Raw genomic sequence first — 12,172 nt, forward strand, 5'->3', positions numbered from 1 at the left:
AGTCTATAAGGGCAATATCTATGGTAGAAAAAGAATACGAGGCAGACCCTGAGATGAAGAGATGACATAGGTCAGGACGCCAGACAGCATTTAGGGATATCGAACTGGTGGACCTCGGCGCAAAACCAGGGTGTCTGGAGTTTCGTATTAAGGCAGGCCTAGACCAAGATACCAGTTGTTGCGCCGTTGATGATGATGAAGTTATATGTAGTACGAATGAAATTTTCGCCAGCCACCATCTTTTTTTGCGTATTTCGCATCCACATTTGTAGTCGTAAGACCTGGTGGTTAACTACAGCATTTTGGTTGATTTTACTGTGGAACAAGTTGTTCCTATTTAGGCACTTTGTCCTTCAAGGGAGGAGCGGTTTAACCCTTTTGAGCAACCTGGCGTCTGTATCTGGCATTTAATTATTCCTTCTTTGTTAGCATGCGACTTTTCCAGCTAAGTTTAGCATCGAGTGTCATACAAAGTATTTAACCTCATTCCGTTGGGCACATCTTGTCCATTGGCTAGATCCACTTTTTTGTTGAAATTTGATTTTCCATGCACTCCTCCGTTCTATAGTGTGATCAATGAACTTCATTGTTGTTTCCTCAGAATTCTTTCCAGTAGTGAGGGTAGCAGTGGCAACGGCAAACGTCGCTATTTCGTCTTCGTAACTGGAAGTCATATCAACGGTATAGAAAAGAAAAGAGTATGGGACCCAAAGCAGTGCCCTGCGATATGCGAACTGCATTTTTTTCTAATTTAGAGTATTTCACTCTAAATAGCCGCTCAAATATATAAGATTTTAGAATCTCGAAAAATTCTTTCGTGAAGTCCTTATGCAATTTATACAGCATACCCAAAAGGCACATTAGTGGTTCAATACCGTACCGGATAATCCTCTGTACGACATTTATATACAAGGTGGTGATACTAGGTGGAAAAGTGTCACATACTTGGTCGATTCCTATTCCACCGCATAACCAGATTTAGACAGGCTTTAGTTCTAACTAAATTCTTTGTAGTTTATGGTCTCTAGAGATGCTTCCGGAATCACCCATCTTCGTTTTCACATCGAAGGGAATGCTGGCTTCAAAGCGCATCTTAGTTGTTAGACGGAAATACCACTTGGAATAAGCCTTATTTGTTAATCAGCACTTCATTATAAACGCACGATACAACTAATGTTTAGACGGAAATACGAAAAGTGTGCTTGAGGATAACGAACGAAGAGTATTTGTTCAGCGTAGATAGAAAAGATTCAAAATGATTCCTTTAAAATTATGCAATAAAATGGTATATAACTATTATATACGGAGTGATTTCAAAAATTTCTTCATGGCCTGTTCGTGACTAGATCCATCTTATAAACATAGTTGCTTTTACCTCCTTTTCTTCTTTTCATAATAAATAAATCATTGCTGGTTTTGTTTTTGAGTGGTTATTTTTAGGCATCACGGAATTTAATTAGAGTTGAAGGCTTTTCCAAGAAACAGTTCCAAATCTCGTTTATGAGATATCTTTCCATGATTAGATTCATCCGAATTCAGAGGAAGCTAAATTCAAATTTCTCTACCGACAGTAGCATAAATTCCATCAAATACATAAACAATTCAATTCCAATTCAGCAAGGATGCTATGAAATTTATGTGTTAATTTCAATGCAGCATTTACCAGCAATAATTACACGAACTCGATTCCGAATGCGATACAAAGCGAAAATACAAAACTATAAATGGGGAATGAAATCCTCTCCGGATATCCTGGCCAATCTTATAATGTGAAAAACGTACATAAAACTTTTGCTTCTCTGCTCCACGAAATCACTTTACTGAATGTATTATTCGACTAAAAGGGGAAGTGGAAGATAATGGTCTTAAATTGTGCGGTACAAATAAATTGCTTTATGTTATCTTTCTCGTTCTTCCTTTCGCTCGTTATTGTACTTTCACCATTGATAAATTTCGCCATTCGGATGCAGAGGATTGTTGTTCGTGCTTGCGTTCAGGGAGTAATTTGGGAAACGACTCGCTCACTGGTTGGTCGATGGTAATACATTGTTAATGGCTTCCAAATGTGCAATTAGAAGAATTAATTTTTGGTACTTGAAATCTTTTTGAATCGACTCAATGATGAATAAATCTAGAAAGTTTCAAGATCTGTTTCCTTGCAATAATATATAGAGTAAGGAAGCCTTTCAAGGAAGCAATTTCAATTTAAAAATAGTAATTGACACCAAAGGTCAAACGGACAGTTGAAAGGTTCAGTCACAATACACTAGAGGTTGGAAAAGCAAAACTGCAGCTGAAAAAAATTGATTTTTTTTATAAACTTACAAAACATGAGAAACACACAATACCATTTGGTAGATTATATCAAATGAAACAGAAGAAAGAATTTCGGGCAGGGCGCCTCGTCATTGGTGGCATATTGTTCGCATTCATGATGACGAGCAGCTGAAGTGGTGGAAGGGAGATTCCACTACGGTTCTTAATCATATCACATTCGGCTCCTGTGGACGAAATCAAATAGAAGAGAAACCATCTTATCCTTCAACCATTAATGCATTCAAATGGGGTAAAGCGGCTAGAATTGACGCAAGGCTATTCATTGCTGCCCTTGCAGTTTCCGCAGATCTGATATTTACACTGACACGGAAATTCTAGGAATCCAAAGCTTTTATCAGAGTGCAAGAAGGAGAGAACGTTAAGATTCCGAAAAAGGACACCCGTCTTCAGCACGACAATTGGTGGGATATCTGCATGCTTCCTTTAGCAGGCAGGAATAATTCTACAACATATCAAGGAGATGTTCCTTGATATGAAGGGTTGATTGACAGGAGCAGGCTAGATCAATACCCTCAATCACCACTTCACTACTTTTCTTTGATCTTGAGGAGGCTTTCGAGGGCCTAAACAGAGAGTGTATCTAGAGTGCCCTACGCAAGAGGTGTATTCCGGAGAAATATCATATCAGAACGATATAAGATGACGTTAAATATAACGTGCTGCACCGACATAAAATTTAAAGGGAACTTAAAGCCCAAAGCGGAGTCCGCCGGAGAACGTAGCGGGCTTCGATGGGCTTTTCCAGCTTTTCTCAAACACCTCGACTGTGCTGTTAACTCTCTCACCGAGTCATGGACCTTCACCAAATGAGAGGCAAGTAGAGTCAGGCTGAAGAATGGAAATGCAGTTATCAACATCAAGGTCAAGTTGTTCTGTGCTGCTATGTAGAAATCACACGTTAAGGAAAGGAACAACTCAAGTCCTGGCTACGTCATGCAGTGGAATTCACTAACTCAAGGCGGCCAAGGAATGGGAAGTCCTAGAGGGAGATGGAGTGTGCTTCAGCGAATCGCGAACGAAGGGACGTAGGTACGGTACGTGTTTTGCCCCGTTAAGGAGTAAATGTTCACCATACCATACCGTCATTCCTTGTGTGCTATTAAAAAAAATACGTTCAGAGAATACATCGACACTAGGAATCATAGCAAAGATACAGGATGCATTTTTGGAAGATCGTTGATTAACTCAAAGAGATTTAGTAAAAGCCTTAGAGATCTCATTGTGGGCAATATTTTGGCTGAAGTTTTGGGTTTCAGAGTTCTGCCCAATGAGTGTCGCATTTATTAACAATGGAACAAAAAACATCCGAATGCAACGTCATCAGCAATATTTGGAAAATTTAAAAAGGCCAAGGGATTCTACGCTTTGTTTCATCACCGTAGATGATACTAAGGTCTAGCATCTTAAGGGGGTCACTCCGTGTGTCGGATTTGCGGAATCGATTTTTTTGGCATCAATTGTATCTAGATATAGTGTAGAATATATGGCCAAAGTGATTTCTTGATATTCGGAGTCGTTTGGAAATTATAGTGTTAAACACGTGATCAGTCACATGCCAGATTTATGTCGATCGCCGTAATAAAGCTCGTATTTATCGTTCCGAATGACATTCGAATGTCTTCGCTAAAAGGACAAGAATTGAAGCCAAGGCTGTACACCCAAGGTTTATGGACTAAATATAACAGATTAGTGGTCAGTTAAAGTTTTATGGCTAAAAATCGCATTCTACTTTTTAAATGCGTTTTTCTGGAAACTGCATGTTGAAAATCGGCTGCCACCATAGCTCAAAATCTATCCAGCGAAATTCTATGAAATTTCCCAACTTATTCAGAACATATTTATACGGTCCGCAAACTAGGATAATTGCGATTTATTCAGTAGTTTTTTTTATTCATTAAAGAAGCCGTGAAAAAACAGCAAAAATCACAAGAAAAAGTTTAACACGGCACCAAAAATTTAGCTCTTAACATTTTTTAATAATCCTAATTTGCGAACTGTAGTTAAGTCTGCACGTTGAAATGCAGTTTACTTTCTTCTTTAAGATAATCCTCACCTTTTTTGGAGATGGGTGTATAAGTTGCTCCGTATTTCAACAACGAACTATGCGATTGGGCTGGAAAATGACTATGAATACTCAAGATATTAATAAATCTATGGTGAAGAATTCGTATTTGTATCTTTATCCAGTTCTTCACAAAACATTTCTAAAGAAAGCGAAAAAAAACGGCCTTCACATGGGATGACCCCCTTAAATAATCTTAAATCAGAACAAAAGACCAAGGAGTTCCTGAACTCGGTACTTCGGGTCCGAAACGAGTTGGGGTTCAGAAAAAAAGGAAAATTTTGTTCATGGAGTTCCTTCAAACTCGAAAACTTCGGACCAACTGGATGTAAAAATTAGCAAAAAAAATATCTGATTTACAGAAGAAAGAAATTATTTTTCATTAAAGTCCCTATCCTATGAATTGTTTAAAAATTCAACAATCTTCGCCAAAATTTAGTACTCTCTGAATTCATGCTTGGAATTGAAGCATATTTTGATTCCAAATTTCGGATGGATAAGTTACAAGATTACTGGAATGATTATTAAAAGTCAGGAAGAATATATTGAACAAAAAAATGTATTTACAACCATAAGATAGTATTTTTTTATCGAGCGATAAAGCTATTGATAACCATTGCCGCTATGGGATATATTTCAAGATTCTTCCTTCCTTCTAGGCATATATCTTGAGCCCTCACTACCATCTGTTTCAACCGTTACCAGAAATGCTAGTTTCGAAAAGTGCTAACTGAAATTTTCTGCTGTATACATCAACCCTTGCAGAAAAAAATTATATCTTCGTTTGGCATATATGGAACCTCCTTCTCTTAAAGTCAACCAAATTCAGGATTTGCCTTACGAAATATGTTCAAAATGAAGAACAGTAAAACGTGATCATTGGCTCTCGCTTTTCGGCGCTTTTATATACAGTTTTCCGCGTAAGACCGGTTATCCTTACTCAATAGGCTTAATCCAAGACATCAAAGTATTCCCACGAAAGAAATTACGATAATTAAAATCCAAATGCCAATAGAAATAATCTGGTTGTCCCAAAAATTTGAGGAGTAAAGTTCCTTTAAACTCGCATTGGCTACGCATCGTAACAATGCGTAGTATACCATAATACTCTTATTTATTGTTTGGACTGTTGATCTATTTACTACTTTCAAATTTATTAATTGCTTGCGGTGATTTTCATTTTCAATAGGTTTACTTTGAGAAAGACTATCCAACGATTCCAGAGAAAGTGCTGATAATAAATATGAATAACTTCTACTTGATAATCTGTCAACGCGATTTCAACCGAGGACAACGTTTCCCCTTGGCAGTCGTCAATCCAAAAGCAGAAAATAGCAATCTAATGCAAGGACCTACACGAAATTATATCGCGAGAGGATGTTTGTGTTGTGATAAAGGGACAATTTAATCTTAGAAAAATTTAACAAAGTGTCATAAAGGCGCAAGAATTCTGGAGAAGACCATTTGATCAGAGATTGCATTGGAGATCCACAAAGAATGTTGTGCAGAAAGAAAGACAGCGTGGACGACCGGTACGCTGCACTTGGAGGCAGGTGTTCAGCATATAGAAGGGAGCTGAATCGCGTGGCTAAATGATTCATATACCACGGGGCAGTGGTCAAACTATTCGGGAGTGGAATGTAGACATGGCGAAAATCAGCCTGGCTGGCTGAACAAAACGTCGTGATATTAGCACACATATGACAAGTCATACAATACCTCATGGCATTTCCGGAAACCGGCTTTATAAGAGCAAAAAGCAGCGGTGTCCGTAGCTATAACTGCTACGCTCTTCCTGGTGCAACAATAGTACAGTCTCGGAAAATGTTAGACAGTCTCATATTGAATTTCATCGCTTGGGCCTTAGAGTGGGGAAGCCGAGCTACGGAAGCTAGGGCACATGAGAATAAAAACCTTGGCGCACGAGCGTACAATAGATTTTGTCACAACCCACGGCCTTATACATGTCAATATGTGGTTTATTAAACGGATGTCCCACCTTCCTACATTTTATAACGGGAACGGTATGACGCAAATCAACTTTATTCTCATAAGATGCCACTACTTTCTCACCGTCACAGACAGCAAAGACGTTTTCTACGAGACCATCACACGCCAACATCGGCCGCGAATTAAACCAAGATAAGAATACCTACGCAATCCTCGAGGTCACCTGCCCTGATAAGTGGTTCATCAACCGTAATATTTGACTTTGGAATAAAGGTGTCCAAATGAAGGTCCGTGAAAAGACACGACTCTGTCATAAGATCCTCGTCAATAAAACCAATTGGAAAATTTATAAGAAAGCGAACCGTGCAGCAAAGAAAGCGATCTCCAAAAATACCTACTACAGGTTGGGAAACCGGAAGCTGGATGCTTCAGGTATGAAAGGTTTTGTGTTTCTTTAAGTGAGGAACTTTGAGTATATGGAATCTTCGTACGAACACAGCTACAAATTCAATTGGGCTCTGTTTTTTAGCGAACCATTTACACAAATATTTTAATCTGGAAAGCACTGCAGCACAGCAGTATTATTAGCAAAAGTGAAGAAGTTAACCTACAACAGATGCAAACAAATCGAGAAACCGAAGCATTCGCCGATGTTGCAAAAGACATAAAACAAACGCGGAGATTCGCGCAGGCTAAATTTGGAAGTAAAAATAGAAAAGAAGACGACTCCACCGCGCGTGGAGCCGTAAATCTATGGACCAGAGTGTCGGGATCGAAAGGAAGGATCCGCGATGGATCACATTCTCGATCATTGTTTCTCCTGCCTCAGATGTTTAGTGAAGCGCGGTCTCTGAGGTTCTCATTCTTTCTTGACTTTCTCAGACCATTATTTGGGAGAATGTCCCTAGAAAGAGGAATCAAATTGTTCGAAGAACCTCCCCCAATTTCTGGAACTTAGCTAGCACAGAGCCGTACAAACACGTGTCGACGAAACACTTCAATGGAGCTTCAAGATTTCCAGGCGAACATACATGGTCAATTTCACCACCTTTTGTTTTTTTGGTTTTTGAGACAGCTCTCCCCTCTAGATCGTCGTTTAACTACGCAGTCACAAGTAGTCATTACAATAATAATGGCGTAATACGATAGATGATGATTCGTGAGTTTTTCGACCGAGAAACATGGCGAGCCCGACCCAGACGCGCCGAGCCTTCTGCCGAAAGGGTAAAGGATAAAGAGAAAGAAGAAAAGTTGCTTGAAGAGATTTGGGGCCGTTTAAAACGAGGCTCGTTTTCTATTTCTTTAATGAATTAACACAAGAAAATCCGTTCGTAACATAAAAGCTAAAGCAAATTTTTCGTTTTGTGATGCTAAGGTGGACTAATTCAATTAGCCAACAAAACCACGAATTTTCATTAACCCATTCAACACGGCAGCCATTTTGGTGGCTTCATTCTGGAACTGCATTTTTTTTCGGACTTTCTTATCCGACGGTAAATTTTTTACTACGGGACCGGCATTGTTAGGCCAAGTTAGTAGCAGTAAAAATAGTTAAAAAATCATTGATAATTAATTTAACATCAGAAAACGTGGACGCGCTGGCGCGCTCGCCGCCCAGGTTATTGTAAAATAACTTTTTATTTTTGTTTTTATAGACTAGTTAGAAATTTCTAGGATTTAAAAATATAAAAGCAGTAAGGCAAACATAAATGTATTTTCAAATCTAATACTATAAAGTATTAACACACATAAAATAAGAGGCAAAGATTTTACATTAATATAAATTACGAATTAATATTATAGAAAAAAGTAAAATAATAAACAGCCTATTAAAACTTACCACAAACGGAAATTTCTCTAAAAAATATTGTGCTGCACGGATTTCGAAACGGCCAACGGCACAAGATCACTCAAGAACTTCTCTAACCACTGGGATGAAACTGAAAGCTTTCGTCAAACCCTGTTCACTCTACAAACGTTTAAACGAAACTAAAGGAGGACGCGTTTGTGAGCGCTCCGTGGCTGAGAAAGGGAGGGGATCCGCACGAGCGCGCTCTCAGTGTCTCGAAATGGACTCCATGACGCGTCAGTGCGCTCGCCGTGTGGAATGGGTTAAAAAGCATACAAAGATGGCACTCTTTTACTAATATGTTCATTCAAATGCAAATAATCTCATTTAAAGTCAACTAGAGATCAATTACATGAGTCAGAAACTAAATTTCCTTCAATTTTCAAAATCTATTGAAAGTTTCCAACTCCGAAGTAAACACTATCGCCAAGAAAAAATCAATATATATCAATTTATATTCGTAAGTAAACTCCATGGACTTTTTAAATTACCTTTATATCGATATACACACAACTCACCACCCATTTTATTCTTTCTATTCTTCTCTCTTTCCATATTTTTCTATCTATTTTTGGTACGGACAAAGACTTTCACAATGTTCAACGATATTGGTCCGTTTCGTATGATGCGCACAAACTTTTTATTCTATCGCCATCAATTTCATTTATTTTCAATTTTCAACGTAATTTCTACTTTCAATTGAAATTCAAATGTATCGACGAACGCTAGTTGAAACTTTTCAAGGAAAACATGTATGTGTGCTTCAACAGCACCTAATTGAAAGGTTGTGTCTATCAAAAACTGAGTTACAAGTCTACATTCGTGGGGAAGGGGATGATTTGTGTTGTTAACGGAAATAAATAAGCGATATACTACCCCCTATGGATTATCCTCTATACAGCAGGAACGATAGTAAAGTAAGATTTGGAAGTACTTGCTTCAAATTTGAATAATTGAATTGAACACGTAGCATAAATAAAAGACTGATATAAACTCTTCTCTATTACTGTTACTGCAGCATTATTTTACAGTAACTACAGGTCCAACTGGTACCCATCAAGTTCACACCATACAGATATTAAGCACATGCGGAAATAAAGGAAGCAGGGATACTTACCGTTTCTTTCACATTAGCACCACGACGAATTTTCGGCTTAAGTGTTTGTAAGTGATTTGGAAGACCTTGAGGAGAAGTCTCCTCTTTCTTTTTCTTTTCCACGATTTTTTTCGAAGGTTCTGATTTTTTAGCCATTTCCGCTTTCGGTGCGGACCGTCTCATTATTTCAAGTTCTACTTCGCGAGCGATTAGTTGTCTTCCGAAGTAAGACAACGTTATGCCCAAGTAACCTATAAAGAAAAACATGAACAGATAAAATACAAAGATAATGGTTAAAACTAGGTATTTATTTACAACATATTTTGTCAAAAATCTTACCAGGAAATTGACATAGGGCATCCAAATCTGGCTCTAGTTGATATTGATATGTCCCATCCGCAACTTTTGTCTGTGTGAATACCAACCCCAAATCGGCCATCGCTTCTACAGTGTGTGTCAAGTCATAACGTTCTCTGAAATTAGAAACAAACATGGGAAAGTTGATCGAATAGCTGAACAACAGACTTACTTTGGCGTCAGGAGCTGCAAGGAGACAGATCGCAAGTTAGGCGATAACACTCTCTTCATTAAGGACACTGTATCTAATAAAATGGCGTGGCCACTCCCGATGCCCATGACACCTGGTGATATTCCTCGACGAAGTGCGTGGAAAATCATTCTCTGTGTTGTGGTTTTTTGATGAATCTGAAATCAAATGGATAATATACTCGCATTTTAGCTTGATTAAGTCAATATTAAATCGAAACGTACAGTTCATTTTCAATAACATTTCTTGTTAGTTTCTATTAACATTTTCTCTCTTATAATTAAATCTTGCATTCGCAAAAAGCATGCCATTTACTTTATTGTCTATCGACAGGTTTGGACAGTATATTATTCATTTTTCGAAAAACTTTCAGCTGCGGAACGCGTAGCGACTTCAATTTTTGTTTGAAACCAAGAGTACTAAGAAAAAAGTTAAAAATAAAAATTTTGCAGGGAAAAAAGCACCCTTAAAAATATGGTACCATCCCAAGTGTTGGTTCATATTCTATGTAATTTTTTAAAGAATTATACCTTTAAATTTCATAATGATCGATTCATTACTTTTTGAGCTAAAATGCCTGCAAATTTGAAACACGTCATTATGAGAAAAACGCATTTGAAAAAAAGTGCGAGTTCTTAGCAATCGGGTTGTACATAAACTCGGGCTCAATACCACTTAACCCGTAAGGGTGAGAAGGCCGGAAAGTATATAATGGCAATATCTATGATAGAAACTGAAGACGTGACAAGCCCTACTTCAGATGAGAGGCACTCTGAATCTGAATTTGATATCGAATTGGTGTAAAACCGCGACATTTGAAGTTATTACTAAAGCAAGGCTAGATCGTATATAAGTTGTTGCCCCGTTGATGATGATGATGAATATGGAATTACCAAGAAGTGTGTTAACCTCCCAACTTTCGGCAGATTTTTCATATCCCCTGACAAAATTTCGTCTCGTTTATCCTGTTTTCGTTCAATCAACTGCTGTCTACTTTTGGGTCTGACCTCCGTTAACAGACTCTCCTTCAACCTGGACCACATAATTTCTTTGGGGTTCGAGTCGGTAGAGTTGTCAGGCCAATCTGTCCGAACATTTGTGTGGTGCTTGTAATTCGCTTCATTAGTTGTATGGGGTCAAATTCTCTCCTCTTGGTCCGTAAATTGATGCGACACTATTAAGGCATTGTGCAGGCACTGGGAGATATTATCCCTATAATATTCTTCATTAATCAATGTTCTTTCCTTGACAAAGTGTAATCGGCTTTTTCGGCGGCTGTTTACTCGACTATCATGACTTACGTCGAATTTCGGGCACTGCTTTGTGAGAATAGTCGAGGTTCTGCTCTGTTCTTTAACATGCAGTTATATCAACAATCGTACATATACGACCGAAAATTTTATTATTAGCGAAGCGAAAGCTTTCGAGTGTCTCTCAGAACTTCAGGCTATAGCGGATGCTCTCTGCGAAAAATAGATGTTTCACATGTCTGTCGTCCCCGTTTGGTTAATCAATATACGGTTCGTTTCGATACTTATTGACCGAGTCCCGACGATGCGTTCAGCCGTTTCGTCGCTTTCCCCGTGCCTGTTCCTAGCTATTTGGATATTTGGGTTGGGTAGTTTCTGGGAACGGGTCTTTAAGGTAACTGGCCTTTTTCAGACCTCCGAACTAGGGATAGGTTAGAAAAGTACTAACCAAGACCTTTAATATGATATCCCACATGACTATATTCGGTGAAAAAAAATGTATACCACCTTTTGCATGAATGAGGATTCTCCTTAAATGTATACCACATTTTAAACAGGAAGAATAAGGAGCCGATGGAATTACAGCCGAATTGATTACTCTCAAGACCATTCGATATCAACAACGGTCTACGACAAGGGGATGCCCTAACATGCGCCCTCTTTAACCTGGCCCTCGAGAAAGTGATCCGTGATGCTGAGGTAAATCCAAGGGGTACGATCCTCTTTAAGTCCACCCACTAATGGCCTATGCTGACGATATCAACATCACGGGAGGAACAACCCGAGACGTACAAATTGCCTTCATCCAGATCGAGCAGGCGGCGATCGGCGCAAGGTCTTGGGCTGCACATCAATGAAGGCAAGACAAAATATAAGGTGGCAACGTCAGCATCGAAAACCAACCCACCAACAACATCAAACCAGACTAGTCACACCGGAAGAATAAAGATAGGAGAATACAACTTTGAGACCGTTGATAATTTCTCTTATCTAGGGTCGAAAATCACAACCGATAACAGCTACGATGATGAAATCCGCGCACGGTTGTTGTTAGCCAACAGAGCCTATTTCAGCTTACAAA

General features: G+C 38.7%; 1 protein-coding gene across 1 annotated transcript in view; it reads right to left on the reverse strand.

Moving 5' to 3' along the window:
- The window catches only part of LOC119647029 (chromosome transmission fidelity protein 18 homolog), a 56,385-nt gene that overhangs the window by 8,589 nt on the left and 35,624 nt on the right, over positions 1-12,172 (reverse strand). The window contains exons 10-12 of the mRNA XM_038047771.1: positions 9,824-9,999; positions 9,634-9,767; positions 9,316-9,545 (exon numbers count right to left, since the gene is read on the reverse strand). Coding sequence (XP_037903699.1) covers positions 9,316-9,545; positions 9,634-9,767; positions 9,824-9,999 — 540 coding nt within the window. The remainder of the gene's footprint in view (positions 1-9,315; positions 9,546-9,633; positions 9,768-9,823; positions 10,000-12,172) is intronic.

This window comes from Hermetia illucens, chromosome 1, assembly GCF_905115235.1.
Source record: "Hermetia illucens chromosome 1, iHerIll2.2.curated.20191125, whole genome shotgun sequence".
Lineage (NCBI taxonomy): Eukaryota > Metazoa > Arthropoda > Insecta > Diptera > Stratiomyidae > Hermetia > Hermetia illucens.